Raw genomic sequence first — 18,916 nt, 5'->3', positions numbered from 1 at the left:
ACCTCAGCGCAGCTCTCCGAAAAGGCTTGTGGTTTAAGTGCACCTACTAAGGTCCCCGCCGGCTATTGTACCTGGAAATCTATATAAGAGAGCCGTTTGTCTGTCTGTGTCACCATTCCAAAAAAAAAAAAAAAAAAATTAATATATATAAATTTTTTAAAAAATGTTCCATTTTTTTGGATTAAAAAAAGAACATAAAATAAATAAATAAATAATAATTAAAAAATCACTCCATGGTGCCTGAGCCTTTGTAGCTAATGTGAAAGGTAATATTTAATTATCCCGGATTAGTGTGTATGTGTGTAGCTTGGTGTTGGCTTAGCGGTTAGGGTGCCGGCTTGGGATCCTCGGATCCTGGGTTTGAATCCCGGTCGATCGCTGAATTAACGCCAGGGGGGTTGACTCAACCTGTCATCCTTCCGAGGTCGGCAAATTGAGTACCAGCTTGCTGGGATGGATGATCCCAGTGTGTACCCGGGTTTAGAATAGGTACACCGTATCCCTGCGCATAGTAAGAGGCGACTAAGCGGGGGAAAATGGCCTTAAAACGATCATTCATTCATTGTGTGTGTGTGTGTGTGTGTGTGTGTGTGTGTGTGTGTGTGTGTGTGTGTGTGTGTGTGTGTGTGTGTGTGTGTGTTACCAGAATATTAAGCATAATTTCCCCTTAGTGGGTGTCGGGAAGTGTTTTAAGCACCCACAAAAAGAATAGAAAAAAAATAAACCAAATTGATTTCTTCAAAATGCTCGTGACAATAACGATACCAATGAGGAGACTTTCGGTGGAAAACACACGACACATGCCATTACTGTCGTCATAACGAGGCCAATTTGGCAGTCCGATGTTCCTGGCACGGCCTCTTTGCAGGCTTTTTCCAACTAAATTATTCGACGTTAACAATCAGATATGTAATGCTCAAAGTATTATACATGGATAAAGTAAGTGTAACAATAAAACCGAAGGCTGGAGCAAAATCCCCAACCTCAAGCCCATAAGAAGATAAATGCCCCCAGAATACCCTAATGCATTTATGACCAATACCAGCATCATATAGCATTGTGTTCTGTTCCATTTGCACTTCCGTTATGTTGGATTGCCAAAAATATTGTATTAAATAACACCAGGATGACATCGTTACCCCCATTTCAGACACTTTTTGAGAGTCGACCCCCACCACAGACATTGGTTTGTAGAACAAAGGTTGTACCACAATCTGGATCGACACCCACTCTACAAATGTTCCAGAAGAGTCGAATACGCCGTCGAACCTTGCATGTGGTCTGGGTTGAGCGAGACCGGTTTGTTTCACAAGTCTTGATCCTCGACCAATAGCACGATATGTCATACAGTTATGGACGGATTCGGACAATACTAGGTGGACGATTTGGGTAGGTGATAAGAACGAGCCGATTAGATTTTGGTTCCGCTCCGGATGCAGATCTGACCTATCAGTGGATACAAACCGTAAACTGTTCAGTCTGGCAGAGGTGAGTGTGAGAGCGTCTGAGTGTGAGAGTGAGTGTTTGTGAGTGAGAGGGTGAGAGAGGGTGAGAGAGGGTGAGAGAGGGTGAGAGAGGGTGAGAGAGGGTGAGAGAGGATGAGAGAGGATGAGAGAGGATGAGAGAGGATGAGAGAGGATGAGAGCGGGTGAGAGAGGGTGAGAGAGGATGAGAGAGGATGAGAGAGGGTGAGAGAGGATGAGAGAGGATGAGAGAGGATGAGAGAGGATGAGAGAGGATGAGAGGGTGAGAGAGAGAGAGAGAGAGAGGGTGAGAGAGGGTGAGAGTGAGAGAGAGTGAGAGAGATTGAGGGACAGAGAGAGTGAGAGAGAGTGAGAGAGAGTGAGAGTGAGGGACAGAGAGAGGGTGAGAGAGTGAGGGTGAGAGAGGGTGAGAGAGGATGAGAGAGTGAGGGTGAGAGAGGGTGAGAGAGGATGAGAGAGTGAGGGTGAGAGAGGGTGAGAGAGGGTGAGAGAGGATGAGAGAGGATGAGAGCGGGTGAGAGAGGGTGAGAGAGGATGAGAGAGGATGAGAGAGGGTGAGAGAGGATGAGAGAGGATGAGAGACGATGAGAGAGGATGAGAGAGGATGAGAGGGTGAGAGAGAGAGAGAGAGAGGGTGAGAGAGGGTGAGAGTGAGAGAGAGTGAGAGAGATTGAGGGACAGAGAGAGTGAGAGAGAGTGAGAGAGAGTGAGAGTGAGGGACAGAGAGAGGGTGAGAGAGTGAGGGTAAGAGAGGGTGAGAGAGGATGAGAGAGTGAGGGACAGAGAGAGGGGCAAGAGAGAGGGTGAGAGAGTGAGGGACAGAGAGAGGGTGAGAGAGAGAGAGTACCTTTAAGGTTGGATATGTACGGTTTGCATCCGTAGAGTTTTCACCAAACAAACTTCCTGCAGAATGCCCCTCACACGGGTATCGGAAGCGCATTCCTCTTCGTTGTGGTTGCTCAGCAAAAACCACCAACATATGGTCTATAAATGTATGCAGGAGGCAAACAAAAAAGGAAAGGAAAAAACATCCATCAAACACACTCTCAGGCCTGATATGAAAATTATAAGGATGCGGTGCATAGAACATTTACAAAAATAAACATTTCTTATTTTAACCCTTAACTCCACCATGCACCTTTGCCCCATCTTCGGCCCTCTCCCCCATCTTCTACCACCTAGTCCCTTCTTTTTTCTTAAAACGTTGTAATCCTTAATTCCATGCTCCCTGGATAAATGGCCCTTACGAACACATCATCCTCTGATTTGACATGATTGCTTTCAGAAAATAAATAAATAAAATAAGAGGAATAAAATAAATAAAAGAACAGACAAGTGCAGTGATAAAAGGGATTCCTATTCCTCACGTGTCTTCCTCGTCGGTTTATCATGACCAACACAAGTTTTTAATGCTTTTGTGGTTAATGTTGTACCAAATTATCATTACAACCATCAAAAATGATTTAATTCATGTATTTTGTATTTTATTGATTAATTGTGTGTGTGTGTGTGTGTGTGTGTGTGTGTGTGTGTGTGTGTGTGTGTGTGTGTGTGTGTGTGAGATGTATTTTAACTTTTTAAATTTATTTATTTTGTTTTGTTGATTTTCCAAATTTCTGTAATATTCTCGAAAGATTTAATTTTTTATTAACAACTCAGGTGTTATTCGACACAAAGTAAATACATTTTTCCTGTATAACTGAAATACCACCTTTAGAGGCCATTTTTCCCCGCAAAGCGGACCGCCGCCGCCACCGCCGCCGCGCCGCCGCCGCCGCGGAAGCGGGGACCGCCGCCGCCGGAGCCGGGGTTGGCCTTTTTCGGGAACCGTGGTTGTTGTTGTTTTTCGGTCCCCTTTTTGAAGCAATGTTTTACGGCCGGATGCCCTTCCTGACGCCAACCCTTTTTGCCGCCTTTAACGACAAACAGGGAATTACCAGTGAACTACCGACCTGAAACCTGCCTGCCTGCCTGAAACCTGCTGGATTACCTGTATAACTGAAATAAGACGCATAATTTGAAATACTTTGATTAATTGATTAAATATTTAATTTTTGTAATGTTCTATATATATATATATATATTGTTACAGACGTGGCTTGGATGTTATTTACCGAGCGGTTTTATGGTATGACCACGTCTGCACAAGTTACCCGATTGTGCCCGAACGTTGACTAGTCGCGCGATGCTGGCTCAATAAGAAAAAGAAGACACCCGGCTGGATTACAATAACACAATACGACACCAATGTTTCAATTCTCAAGACCTCCGGAGGAGATTATATTCGTACGGAAAGGTCAGATTACAGGGGCTAGAGGTATAATCACAGAAAGACAGGCACTTAGACACACTCTTATATTAACCCCGGACAGACGACAGACAAACGGGACAACGGCTGACTCACACGGGGGTTGATGACAGGAAAGCGGGTATCGATGGCTCCAGGTCCTCCTGGGCTCGGGGCAGGGTACAGTACGGTCCGGTCCGGTCCAAAGATGCGGGGAGGTATCGTCGCGCTGGGGGTGGCGGTGGCTTCTCTCTCCAAGCTGAGGCGCATCTGACGTCACATCCGGCGCGGGGCCGCGTATATCCGGCGGGGAGTGACACGCCCTCGGCTCGTTAGCTCCGCCCCAGATGGAATCGGCACGTTGCTTCTCATTGGGTGCGTGGGGGGGTTACTGGCTCCGCCCCTGACGAGGAGCTGACAGCCAGCCCCTTCGGGGTAACGCCGTGGAGCGCATGGTCATGGCGGGTAACCGAGCCGGTGTGAGGACGCACACTCCCCGCCCCTCTGTTGTTGTAGTCGTAGTTGTAGTTGTAATTGTTGTTGTAGTTGTTGTTTGGGGAAGAAGATGGGAGGAGGTATGGGAAAGGTCCTAAACTCACTACTGATGCCATATAATCACATTCTGGTGCAACGAAGAGTCATAATTAATGGAAACGAGGCCTTAACTGACATAGATTAAGAATAACTAGGAAGATGTCCGAAAGTTGTCTACGTGTGGTGCGGTGGACCTGGGCACGACATTTAATGGGGGAATAAGGGGAAGGTCGGCTCTACTGATTGTTATTTACATGCAATGGGACTAGGGAATGGGGGATTGGGGAAAGTTGGGGAGTATTGGAGAAAATAGGGGAATATTTACAAGCGGATATGGAGGCCAAATTCCATATTCGCAACATTGCACCCTTCTCTACCCTCGGGGCGTCCCGACCCGATAAATTTTTACCTACTTTAGTGTGGCACGCAATGTAGTTCCCTCTACTATTAACTCTACCCTGAGTGCGACAGTTTTACAGATGTTCACAAATGAGTAAATATGTCCCCCTGCGACGTTGCACCCTTCTCCTCACAGAAACACACCCACAGGATAACCGAATCCGGAAAGAATTCTCAAACTACACATACAGCCGGTAGGGAGCATTATTTACAAGATTACGCTGATATCTACACTACGATCCAGGACCTGTTTTTGGAGGAACACATGCAGATGTTATGCATAGAGAGAGCGCGCTTGCCAGCATCGATACACCAACCCACGAGTGCTCTGTGGCCGACGGCCTTTAATAACGTGCAGAGCACCCTTTCCCAGCATCAAAAGCACCACCCCACCACCAATCGGTGCAGTCACCATTGTTCATTGGAATAAAAATAAATTCGACAACCCCTAACCCTGCAGGTGTCTCTTGCTCTTCTTGTGGTGCACTTGGTGTTAACTAAAAGTGGTTCACCTGTATGGCATAGGTGCCACGTTGACCCATAGGTCCATCCCCGGGTGGTGCTTGGCCGCAAACGAACTGCGGTCCATTGTGGGTGGCCACAAACATTGCGGTCCGTATGGTGTATCGATCCCGGCAGCAAACAGCGAAAGTGCAGGCCCACAACTGCGCAGCCAGCACCTCTCTCTCCTCTCTCTCTACCCCAAAGCCAGATCCTCGGAGGTGGGAGACAAAAGAAGCAGACAAGTGAGTAAGGTGGTAAGGGCGCAAAAGTGCACGCAATGTAAGGTGATGCACACTGGGGGCACATGGGAACCAGGTGAGACAGGTACGTTCCTATCGTACGCCCCCCCCCCCCCCACCAGGTAACCTACATGGCCCCTCCCTTACCCCTTACTGTATCCACAAAACACAACACTACCCATAAACATCTACTTTACAAATCAACAAACATCCCTACTGTCTTCCCCGTTCCTCCCATATACCAAATTCGTCTTCTCTCCCTCCTAACCAATCAAATTTGCCATTTTCAACTCTCATCAAAATTTGCCATCTCCAACTCAACATCATAATTTGCCATTACCAATTCATCATCAGTCCCTCCTAGGGAGGGAGAGATGGAATCACCCCAATGTCTCATCCACGTCGTGATGCGTCTCACAAATCCACACAGCGATTCATCTCCTGCAACAAAACAAAGAAAACACAGGTGTGGAGTCATCATCATCACCACAGGTAAGTGGCTGCGTATGGTGCGACAGGTTCATCAATCCTAACTATTTCCTAAATGACTTTACAACTTTACACTACCCGGGGTCTTTCTCCGGCCAAACCATTGGCCCTCTTACACTATTGGTTCTAAAAACCAATTCCCATTGGCCAGACTGTGGTGCTTTTCAATTTGGGGTCTCACTCCCCCGATTCATCTCCCGGTGCCCTCGCACAATTTCTGGGCTGCGGCGTGTACCTCTCCCAGTGGGTCTACCCACCTGCACACCTCCACCACTGCAGTTGCCTCCGAGCTTACCTGCTCCTTGCCCTAACCTAACTACTTGGGGAAGGCCCTCTGGCACTCTCCCCACTCGGTGCCCTCTCTGGCACTGGGCTACCCGGGTCCGTCCTCCGGATCCTCGGGCCCCATCCACAACTCTACCGGCTCCCAGAGCCCACCTGCGGCCTCACCTGGCCGACATCCTCACAGTGGTGGAGTGCCCAACCAACTACACGCACTAACAGGCTACACGCCCAGCCATTTCCACCACACTAATGCACCCATCCACAACACCATTCTGCAACCGCACCACAAATGCCAATATCCAACCACAATTTACCTATACCCTCTACCTAACACTTACACTACCCGCCCCGGGTACTCGTGAAAGGGGTCCACTCTTCCCCCATCCACTCCTTCGCACCATGCACACCACTCCGTACCACTTACTCCAACTCTCTCCACACACCTGTACTTGCACACCTGTGCTCTCACACCTGGTGCCACCTGCACCCTTCTCTCCCCAAGCGCATTCGCGCTGATCCACACACTCACTACTCACACACTGCTCCACACACCTGTCCAGTTGCACACCTGTGCAATCACACCTGTTCCATCCTCACACACACGGCATCATCTCAGCTAACTACTCCCTTCTGAAACTTGCGCTTCCCAGTCGTCCCTTTAAACTATTGCGCTCCCTCGTCATTATCATCCATACTAATCTACCTGCGTCCCTACTACAGGTATCAGTCACTAACTAAACTTAACGTCACCTAAGGTCATCTTCTAGATCCCTACACACAATATCCTAACCCACCCGGGCTAGTTTTCACCGCCATACACCCCATAAACTATTGCTCCTTTGCCCCCACATATGGGAAAGGTGGCAGGGATGCCACCCTTACCCACCGGGCCTATCGCTCCTCAATCCCCCAGTCCTCTGGCACTAATAAGCCCCCCTTATTCAGAGGTACTGGGTCCCGCCTCGGCATCTAAAGCCGAGGCAATCCACGGGGGCGCCTGCTCGCCGGTGTAAGGTCTTATCCGGTCGGCGTGGACGATCCGAGGGAGGGCTCGTGGCCCCATTTTGATCTTAAAGACCACGTCACAGATTTGCGACAGGACGACTCCTGGGCCTTGCCAGGGGGAGGTGAGTTTTGGGCACCTTCCCTTCCGCCTCCGGGGATTAAAGAACCAAATCTTCATCCCCGGAGCGTATTGACTCCCCTGGCTCCGGTCGTCGTACCTGCGCTTCATCTTTTCCCCCGCCAGATGGAGTTGGCGGCGGGCGAAGGCATGGACTAGCTCCATGCCTTCCTCTAGGTGACGTGCGTACCCCTCCCTCGGCGGGTTAACCACTGTGTCTGGCACGGGACCGCATAGCAAGTCGGCGGGAGCCCGTAACTCCCGCCCATACATAAGCAACGCTGGACTGCATGCGGTGGCCCCGTGCTGGCTGGTTCGGTAGGCCATAAGCAAATAAGGGAGATGTTCGTCCCAGTCATCCTGACGGGTGGTGGTGAACAGTGCCAGTTGTTGGATTAAAGTTCGGTTAAACCTTTCCACCATCCCGTCAGATTGAGGTCTTAAAGGCGTTGTCCTGGTTTTCCGAATTGACAGGAGACTGCACACATCTTTTAGCAATTTGCTCTCAAAATTTCGTCCCTGGTCGGTGTGCAACTCCTGTGGAATCCCATGCCGGCACACAAATCCTTCCACGAAGGCCTGCGCTACCACCCCTGCTTCTTGGTTGGGGAGGGCGTAGGCCTCCGGCCACTTGGTGAAATAGTCCATTACCACGAGGATATACTTATTACCTTGGCGGGTGCGGGGCAGCGGTCCTAGAATATCCATAGCCACCCGCTCAAGGGGGGCCCCCACCTGATGTAATTGAAGGGGGGCCCTCATCCTCCGTGCTGGTCCCTTTTTGGCAGAACAGGCGTCGCATCTCCGACACCAGTCCTGTATGTCGCGCCCCATATTCACCCAATAGAACCTCCGGCGGACCCGAGATATTGTCTTTGTCCTGCCCAAATGGCCGCCGGAGCGGGTACCATGCACCTGTTGCAATATGACGTTCTTGAATTTGTCAGGGACTATCACCAGCCAGGAAGTTCTATCAGAGGGAACCTCCACCCACTTGCGATACAAGATGTTGCCTTTCAATTCCAGGGTCTGCCACTGAGCCCAATATGCCTTTGTCTGCGCCCCGAGGGGGGTGACCTCTTCCCCCTTTGGTCTTTGCCCCAATTTGACCCAATTGAACACTGGCCCCAGGACAGGATCCTCCTGCTGGGCCGTGCTCCAGGCCAAAGTTCCGAATTCCTCATCTGCGGTTAGTGGCAAAATTGGCCCTCTCACCCGGGTTGCCCGGACGACGAGAATCGGGGCGGAATCGCCCAATTGCTCCCTCTCCTCGTGTCTCGCACAAAATTTACAGTTTTCCCCCAGACAAGGACGCCGAGAGAGTGCGTCCGCATTACCATGGGCCTTCCCGGCCCTATGGGCCACATCAAAATCGTACTGTTGCAACTTTTCCAACCACCTTGCAATTTGGCCCTCCGGTTCCTTGAACCGAAGGAGCCATTGCAAGGAGGAATGGTCAGTTCTAACCAAAAATTTCCGCCCGTACAAGTACGGGTGGAAATGGTTCATGGCAGCCAGCATCGCCAATAACTCTTTGCGAGTGACACAATAATTTCGCTCGGGCCTACTTAAGGCCCGACTATAGTAACCAATCACTCTCTCCACGCCCTCCTGTGTCTGAGACAAAACTGCGCCCAATCCTTCCTGGCTCGCATCCGTGTCCAGGGTAAATGCCCCATCGCTAGTGGGGTAAGCTAGAAGGGGTGCGGATGTCAGACACCCCTTCAATTTTTGGAAGGCCTCGTGGCACTCCCGTGTCCAATTAAATCGCGTCCCCTTCTCCGTAAGCCGGTGGAGGGGACGGGCCAACTCCGCAAATTTCGCCACAAAGCGCCGGTAGTAGGAGCAGAGTCCCAAAAATCCCCGCACCTCTTTGATGGTACGTGGTGCGGGCCACTCCTCTACCGCTTTAATTTTGTCTGGGTCCGTTTTTACCCCCTCGCGGCCGATCACGTGACCTAGATAGGCCACCTCTCTTGCAAACAAAGTGCACTTACTCGGGTTCAGCTTCAACCCCGCCTGTCTGAGGCACCCGAACACCTGGTCCAAATTAGCTAGTGCCTGGGGGAACGTTTGGGCATGTACCAGGACGTCATCCAGGTACACCAGGCATGATTGCCATGGCATGCCGCCTAGTACATGCTCCATCAATCTCTCAAAGGTGGCGGGGGCGTTACACAAACCAAACGGCATCACAGTAAACTGATACAGCCCCTTACCTGTGGAAAATGCCGTTTTCTCCTTCCCTGCCCTATCCATCTCCACCTGCCAATACCCACTCTTGAGGTCCAAAGTTGTGAACCAATTTGAGCCTGCAACGGCATCGAGGGTGTCATCAATCCTTGGCAGGGGATATGAGTCCTTGAGTGTCACGTTGTTTAGCTGGCGATAGTCCACGCAGAACCGCGTGGTCCCATCCTTCTTTTTGACCAGCACAACAGGTGACATCCAAGGACTTCCCGAGGGCTCGATCACACCTGCGTCGAGCATTTTTGCAACCTGCTCGTCAGCTTCCGCCCTCTTGCTCCAAGGGAGCCGTCGGGCGGCCTGACGAATAGGCCGGGCCTCACCGGTGTGGATCTGATGTTTCACCAGGCCCGTACGTCCAATATCCTCGGTGGACAGGGAGAAGAGGTCCAAATGGGACCCAACCAGTTTGTGTAAGGCCTCCCTCTGGGTACCTCCCAACTCTACGCTACTACGATTTACCATCTCGCAAATGGGATCGGGCCAATTCCTACTTGTTATTGAAGGCTCCCCCCGGGGTCGGCTCGGCTGGACGTTCTCGCCCCTCACTGTCGCGACTTCCTCAACTGGGGTGCAGCCAGCTACCCTCGTGCCCCTTACTATTGTGCGTGGTTCTGTACTCACATTTACTACTCGGACGGCCACTACCGGTCCGTCCGTTTTTACAAGGGTGCGGCCCACGATTAAACCCGGTATGGACTGCGCTGCCACCGGTTCGACCAGGCCGCAGGACTCCTGCCATGTTGGGCGAGCTGCCCACCGGGCCGGCACTATCGCCTCGGCCCTTGGGGGGATGGTCACGGCCTCGGAAGCCTCCAGCTCCGCTCTCTCGGCCGTGCTCACTCCCCCTAACGGCAGCTCTTCTACTCCCACCTGCAGGATCCCCCGGCACAAGTCGATTTTACAACCGCTGGCAGTCAACAGGTCCAACCCTATTAAACATGGGTCGCACACCTCCGCCACCCAAACATCTATCTCCCTCCTTACCGACCCTAACTTGAGGGTCACAGAACCACGCCCTATGATCGGGGCCGTTACCCCGGTAGCAAGCTGCAAACTATAATTTTGCAGGCGCTGGATCTTATCCCAGCCACCTGCGCTCGAATCAAGGACCACAGGGCTGATGATCGTGGCGCTAGCTCCTGTGTCCACTACGGCGTCTACCCCCACGCCGGCAATTTTGCATCTAATTGTCAGGCTACCGGTTCCAATTTGGCCACAATAAATGACCTGTCGCGTCAATGAGGGCTCTCCTCCATCCTCTGCTGCCGAACACCGCCCTACGTGCCCGACACCTTCTAGTTTCCCGGGGTCTGGCGGGGGGGGTGTCTGGGGTCGGCTAACCCGCTCCCCCCTGGGCGGAGTTGAGGACCTCAACTGCCGGAGATCATCCCGGCGCGCGCTTCGACAGTGCCGCGCCAGGTGACCCAGGCGGTTGCAGGTATAGCACCTCACCTGATAAGGTGCTTGCCTCCGGAATTCCAAATTCCCCCCCCTGTAGGTCCGAATTGGATTACCCGCTCGTGGTCCACCGCGGGCCACCTCCGGGGCCGCCTGCCATGGTCCAGGTCCCGCCAGGCGCTGGTCCACCAGCCTCCGGACCATGCCCGCCAGGTCAGGACCCACGTCGGGGGCGGGTCCCCTAAGGGGTCCACCCTCCATCGGGGGTCCCACCTGGCGGACCGCCATTGCGAGACGCTCGCCCCCTCGGGCTAGGGGCCTCGCTGCTTCCCAACGGGCCGCAGCGTCAGCCGCCTGGCTCAGAGTCTGCGGGCGCCACATGGCGAGCTGTTGCCGGAGCTCAATATCCGGGAGGGCCTGGATAAAATGGTCCAGCGCCAGGCTTTCCCGGGAATCCGCTGCCATGCTAGCATGTGCGATCCCCACTGCGCGGCGAATGTCGTGGGCAAGTTCCCCGATGGCTTCCTGGGGCTTGCGTTTTCGCAGCGCGAGCTGAGCTTTAACAAGCTCGCTCTGCTGTTCTATGCCGAATCGATTAATTAGGGCGTCGCGGAGGGCTGGCAGGGTGAGAGCACCTGCTGGTAATGCCGTCAGCACCTCCGCCGCCGCGCCGCGCAATGCGGCCACCAGGTGTACTCCACCTTCGTCCTCACCCCAACCGTTGCCCTTACACACACAGTCGAACTGCGCCAGGTACGCGCGTAGATCACTCTTGCCGTCATACGGCGCGAGTGGGACCTTGTGGGACCACCTCGTATGTGAGTCGTTGCCCGCCTGCCGGACCCCGTGCGTCGCCCCTTGCGGGGTCAGCGCGGGGCCGAACCGGCCGGGCCCCCACAGTACACTACCCCCAAGGGGCTCTCGTGCCTCCCCGGTCCCTCCAACAACTACCCCTGTTGGTGTCGATGCATGGGTCACACCTCCGCAACCCGCTACCCATTCCATACCACCACCACCACAACCTTGCTCACCCACACCTCGCACCTCTCGTTCCATACCCTCCGGACCAGCCATACACCTCACTCTTGGCCTCTCACGAACATCCGGGTCTATCTCGACCCCCAAGCTTATTAAATCACCTGGCGCATCATACGCACGACCATATTGGTCACCACTTACACCGGGTCCTCTTTCTCTTCGCTTCTCCTCCATCACCTGCGAATCCCTCATCCGGTTAATGAGCACATCATCACGATCCGAACACAGACTCTGGACCAATTCTTTTACCTCCTCTTTTATCTCTTTCTTATCCTCTCTCCGTCGCTTTTTAATTTCGCTCACCCCTTCTTCCACTTCTTCTAATTTTTGCTTCATTTCCTTCATCTCTTCGTGCGCCCCTTTAAGTTCTTCCTCTAACTCCACTTTATTTTTTTCTATGTGCTCCCGCACCTCCCGCTCTTTAACCTCCATTACCTCTACCACCTTGTCCATTTTCCTCGTCAGGTCCTCATGTACCGTCTGACACTCTTTTTTAATTACCCCTACGTCCTTTTTCATCTCCTTCTGTGTCGATTTTAAACCCTCTATTACCGCTGTGTTCTTCTTTACCTGGTCCCCCAACTCCTTTTGTCCCACTGTCAGTTGTTCTACTCCCAGCGTCAACTCCTCTATACCACCTTGCAATTTTACAGTCCCCTTTCTCACCTCTTTCTCCATGCGCTCCTTACAGTGTCTCACCTCCTCGCGCACTCCTCCGACCTCCTCACTCACTCCTCTTCTGATCTCCTCTCCCATCACTTGCATCTCCTGCCCAGATGCCACCCTCATCTGCTCCATTTCCTCCCTGTGAGCATCCAGTTTGGTTTCTACCCCCATTCTGACCCCCTCTATCTGCTGCTCCATTTGTTTAACTTCCCTTTCCGCTTGGTCCCTCATGTCCCTCAATTTGCCTTCCATACTGTTTTCTAACCCCTCTAACCCATTTTTCACTCCCTCTATCTGATTCTCCTGGGCAGCCATTCTATTTTCTACCCCCTCTAACCCCTTTTGCATCCCTTCCATTTGATTCTCTTGAGCGGCCATTCTGTTTTCTACCCCCGTTAACCCATGTTTCACCTCTTTTATCCCGTTGTCTAACCCCTCAAAATTATTGTCTAACTTCCCACTGGTACCCCTCGCTTCGTCCCTCATTACCCCCATTTGCTCACTCTGAGCATCCATCCGGTTCCCCATTACCCCCATTTGGTTTCCCAAGTCATTCCTCAGGTCTTCACTTGTCTGGACCATGAGCGCCTTTATTTGTTCCATAAATAGGCCCCAATCCATCGGCGGCGCTGCTACGGTCGCGGGCGCGGTGACCAGCGAGGCGCCATTTTGTGCGTTTGCTACCCCCGCTGTTTCGCTCTCCTCACGTGTCTCAATTTGGTCCTGGACCGACCCTGCTTCACTCTCCCCTACCGGACCCCAGCCGTCTTGATCCGCCATAGCGCGACTTTCAAAATTCGGGTTTTGTAAAACAAAACAAATTTCGGCCGCTCCAAATTTTGACCAAATTTTTTTTTTCCTCTATTCGTTTTTTTTTTTTTTCAAAATTTGGTCGGGCCTCGAATCACACTCCTGACACCAATTGTTACAGACGTGGCTTGGATGTTATTTACCGAGCGGTTTTATGGTATGACCACGTCTGCACAAGTTACCCGATTGTGCCCGAACGTTGACTAGTCGCGCGATGCTGGCTCAATAAGAAAAAGAAGACACCCGGCTGGATTACAATAACACAATACGACACCAATGTTTCAATTCTCAAGACCTCCGGAGGAGATTATATTCGTACGGAAAGGTCAGATTACAGGGGCTAGAGGTATAATCACAGAAAGACAGGCACTTAGACACACTCTTATATTAACCCCGGACAGACGACAGACAAACGGGACAACGGCTGACTCACACGGGGGTTGATGACAGGAAAGCGGGTATCGATGGCTCCAGGTCCTCCTGGGCTCGGGGCAGGGTACAGTACGGTCCGGTCCGGTCCAAAGATGCGGGGAGGTATCGTCGCGCTGGGGGTGGCGGTGGCTTCTCTCTCCAAGCTGAGGCGCATCTGACGTCACATCCGGCGCGGGGCCGCGTATATCCGGCGGGGAGTGACACGCCCTCGGCTCGTTAGCTCCTCCCCAGATGGAATCGGCACGTTGCTTCTCATTGGGTGCGTGGGGGGGTTACTGGCTCCGCCCCTGACGAGGAGCTGACAGCCAGCCCCTTCGGGGTAACGCCGTGGAGCGCATGGTCATGGCGGGTAACCGAGCCGGTGTGAGGACGCACACTCCCCGCCCCTCTGTTGTTGTAGTCGTAGTTGTAGTTGTAATTGTTGTTGTAGTTGTTGTTTGGGGAAGAGGATGGGAGGAGGTATGGGAAAGGTCCTAAACTCACTACTGATGCCATATAATCACATTCTGGTGCAACGAAGAGTCATAATTAATGGAAACGAGGCCTTAACTGACATAGATTAAGAATAACTAGGAAGATGTCCGAAAGTTGTCTACGTGTGGTGCGGTGGACCTGGGCACGACATTTAATGGGGGAATAAGGGGAAGGTCGGCTCTACTGATTGTTATTTACATGCAATGGGACTAGGGAATGGGGGATTGGGGAAAGTTGGGGAGTATTGGAGAAAATAGGGGAATATTTACAAGCGGATATGGAGGCCAAATTCCATATTCGCAACAATATATTATACTATTTTAAAGTCAGGTAGACCATTTAATACAAATATTTAGATATTTTGAATGTAATTATCGACATCCATATATTGACCGAAGCATTTCAACCTTCTAAACCCCCCCCCCCCCCCTTCCCATGCCCCCCCCAAAGCCCTCTCCCTCTCACAGATCTCTCGATGTCTCCATGTCTCTCGGTCCCTGCTCTCAAATGTTGTGTTTGTGTCCTTCCCCCTCTCTCCCCATCTTGTCTACCGCTCCCGATGTTGTATGTTTTATGTGTCGGTTTGTCTTCGTGTGTGATTAATGTTCGCTCTTTCACGAGCCTCGACCTTGTATACAAAAAAAAAGAAAAAAAAGAAGAAAAAAAGAAGAATTTCTTCTGTTTTGATTGATTCACCAATGCAAATAGATAATTGATTTCTTTTCCTGTCTGTATAATATATTTGTTACTGTGTGAAATTATTGATATTGTAAACTTGACATTATTAGTCCTTGGACTACAGTCATGTACATTTTTTCTTTTTTTTCCAATAAAACCGAATTCATTGATTGATTGATTGAAAAGGTGAGAATCCAAGTTTTAATGAAAATTTATCCACTTGTGTGAATATAAACTAAAGTTATAAATATATAAACAAATCACTAATTTGACATCAAATAGAAAAACATAAGAATTGAAGTAATCATCAGCAGGAGAAGAATTGGCCTCGCCAATAATAAGCCAATCGTTTCCCAGACTTGCCTAGCCAGCTCAAAATGTGACAATTGAGACATCACTTCAATTACAGGTCACATCGTCACAAACATCAACCCTTTAATGCACCATCAGTCAACCAATCGGTCTTTTATAACTTCGCTGTCCTCCGATCCCACAAATTTTCAGTCCATTCCACAAGCAAGACATCTGGAAAATTCAACTACGATATATATATATATCTTTGCAATCAGGTGCTTGTATATAGTCGATATGGCCTGTTCATATGGCTCGTCGATACGGCTCGTCGATACGGCTCATCTATACGGCTCGTCGATACGGCTGGTCGATATAGCTGGTCTGTACGGCACGTGTATATGGGTGGTCGATATAGCTGGTCTGTACGGCACGTGTATATGGCTGGTCGATATAGCTGGTCTGTACGGCACGTGTATATGGCTGGTCGATATAGCTGGTCTGTACGGCACGTGTATATGGGTGGTCGATATAGCTGGTCTGTACGGCACGTGTATATGGCTGGTCGACATAGCTGGTCTGTATGGCACGTGTATATGGGTGGTCGATATAGCTGGTCTGTACGGCACGTGTATATGGCTGGTCGATATAGCTGGTCTGTACGGCACGTGTATATGGGTGGTCGATATAGCTGGTCTATATGGCACGTGTATATGGCTGGTCGATATAGCTGGTCTGTACGGCACGTGTATATGGGTGGTCGATATAGCTGGTCTGTATGGCACGTGTATATGGCTGGTCGATATAGCTGGTCTATATGGCACGTGTATATGGCTGGTCGATATAGCTGGTCTGTACGGCACGTGTATATGGGTGGTCGATATGATTCGTTGATATGGCTCGTCTATACGTCACGTCTATATGGCATGTCTATACACTGGTCGATATGGCTGGTCTATATTGGCTTGTCTATACTGCCTTGTCTATATTGGCTTGTTTATACTTGTCTATATTGGCTTGTCTATATGGCTTGTCTATACTGGCTTGTCTATACTGGCTTGTCTATACTTGTCTATATTGGCTTGTCTATATTGGCTTGTCTATACTTGTCTATATTGGCTTGTCTATATTGGCTTGTCTATATTGGCTTGTCTATACTTGTCTATATTGGCTTGTCTATATTGGCTTGTCTATACTTGTCTATATTGGCTTGTCTATATTGGCTTGTCTATACTTGTTTATACTGGCTTGTCTATATTGGCTTGTTTATACTTGTCTATATTGGCTTGTCTATATTGGCTTGTCTATACTTGTTTATACTGGCTTGTCTATATTGGCTTGTCTATACTGGCCTGTCTATATTGCCTTGTCTATATTGGCTTGTCTATATTGGCTTATCTATATGGCTTGTCTATATTGGCTTGTCTATACTTGTCTATATTTGTCTATACTTTGTCTATATTGGCCTGTCTATACTTGTCTATATTGGCTTGTCTATATTGGCCTGTCTATATTGGCTTGTCTATATTGCCGTGTCTATATGGATTGTCTATATGGCTTGTCTATATGGCTTGTCTATATTGGCCTGTCTATATTGGCTTGTCTATATTGGCTTGTCTATACTGGCTTGTCTATACTTGTCTATACTGGCCTGTCTATATTGGCTTGTCTATACTGGCCTGTCTATATTGCCTTGTCTATACTTGTCTATACTGGCTAGTCAGTCTCATTATCAACAAGTATTTCACTTTAAAAACGGCTCACATTGTGAAACTGCGATGTCGGCATTTTGTTTAAGGATTCTCCACGACACCATGAATGATGCATTCTAGGCTATGAGCCAGACCCCCCAAATTGACCGGTCGGTACCATACAGATGGAGTGAGGCTCATTGTGATTTTTAGCAAGATATATGTCCCTAGATATGAAAAAGAAGTGATAGCGGTGTATAACTCTCGGCCATCTCTGTGTTATCACCCGAAATATTATTATACGCCCGCTTCGCTTCGCCAAAAAATGTGATATTTGCTAAAATTGGAATAAATATGTTTTTAAGGACCACAGAGTGCCGAGATCGAGATCGAGATCGTATTTGTTCGAGAGATAATGATAAACCCAGAGTGTGGAGCAAGTTTGCATGCATTGTGAAATATAATGTAGCTGATGTTACAAACCCACTTTAGGATACTAGCTAATACCAAAAATTACACAGATACCAAAAGTAGGAGACGAATAAACCTAAAATGTTCAAAAGCTGTTTCGTTCCACAATATCAAAATTAGGGGCTATGGTTGAACATATTTTGAACTTTGCCAAAATATGTGCCCCAAACAACCACCATATTACAAAGTAATGATATATTCCAATGCAGTGGTTCCTTGCGAAGATTGAGGGGTCAAATGTTACTCTGGGAGTTTTCATTTTTGAAATATTGACAAAAATGTACAATGTGGATTCTGAACTCGAAGCGATTTCGACCACTTTTTCACTAAATTTAACATATGTTTTGTCATTATATCAATATTTTGATAAATAACCCCCACAAATGTTCTATATTTCTATTACTATATTAGTTGGCATCCAGTATGCAAATTATCGGCACTCTGTGGTCCTTAAAAACATATTTATTCCAATGTTAGCAAATATCACATTTTTTGGCGAAGCGAAGCGGGCGTATAATAATATTTCGGGTGATAACACAGAGATGGCCGAGAGTTATACACCGCTATCACTTCTTTTTCATATCTAGGGACATATATCTTGCTAAAAATCACAATGAGCCTTACTCCATCTGTATGGTACCGACCAACCCCCTTTGGCGCATAGCCTATTTTCTTTCCACACTCTTGAGCTTCCCGGGACAAACAATCGCAATGTGAATGTCCACATAATACTAAGGACGGACAGAATCTCTGTTGGTGTTACATGTCGGCCTAGTGTAACTGTAACTGTAAGTCGATGCAGCAGAGTGGCCAAAAGGCAACGGAACCCAAACGTCGTCCGGCTACGTGTACAGTGTGACTTTTGTTCCATATCGAAGCTTCATCAAAACTCGGAAAATTATTGTGAATAAAAGAACAAAAAGCCGGCGTCATTGTACGTTTACGTCGTTTAAATTAAATGTATCTGGAGAAGACAAATTGTTTTTCGAACGCCCTGAACCATCATATGGTGAGAGTCGCAGCACAACCCGGAAATGAGGTCCGAGCTTATCGATGACCACCAGGCCGGGCAGTCTTACCGTTCATGGCCGCCGTTTGAACACGACGATGGCTCCGAGTCCGACACCGGCGTACCTATGGTATGGGACAGCCAGGCTAAGACCGCTGTCTGCACACAACGCACATAAATACCGACTGAAGCGCAGAAATTCCCTTACGTCATTTCCTAAACTGGCGGAGATCCCCCAAGTCGTGGTTCTAATGTTATTAATGCCAATGGTCTATGCTGTTCCCTCATGCAGGCGGCTATCATTTGGCTTTAACTTCACACAATATGCTTTACGTTTTAATTAAAAACATTTCAACCCTATTTA

At 49.5% G+C, this 18,916-nt stretch overlaps 1 protein-coding gene across 1 annotated transcript in view; it reads right to left on the bottom strand.

The window, feature by feature from the left end:
• Nucleotides 1-18,715, bottom strand: part of LOC144888545 (putative transcription factor p65 homolog) — a 61,352-nt gene extending 42,637 nt beyond the window's left edge. Inside the window, exons 1-2 of the mRNA XM_078766900.1 lie at nucleotides 18,623-18,715; nucleotides 2,332-2,468 (exon numbers count right to left, since the gene is read on the bottom strand). Coding sequence (XP_078623026.1) covers nucleotides 2,332-2,468; nucleotides 18,623-18,629 — 144 coding nt within the window. The 5' untranslated portion in view covers nucleotides 18,630-18,715. The remainder of the gene's footprint in view (nucleotides 1-2,331; nucleotides 2,469-18,622) is intronic.
• Between the last annotated feature and the right edge of the window lie 201 nt (nucleotides 18,716-18,916).

This window comes from Myxine glutinosa, chromosome 12 (genome assembly GCF_964187855.1).
Source record: "Myxine glutinosa chromosome 12, kmMyxGlut1.1, whole genome shotgun sequence".
Taxonomy (NCBI): domain Eukaryota; kingdom Metazoa; phylum Chordata; class Myxini; order Myxiniformes; family Myxinidae; genus Myxine; species Myxine glutinosa.
The sequence above is the reverse complement of the archived record's forward strand: the minus strand, read 5'-3'. Positions and strand labels throughout refer to the sequence as shown.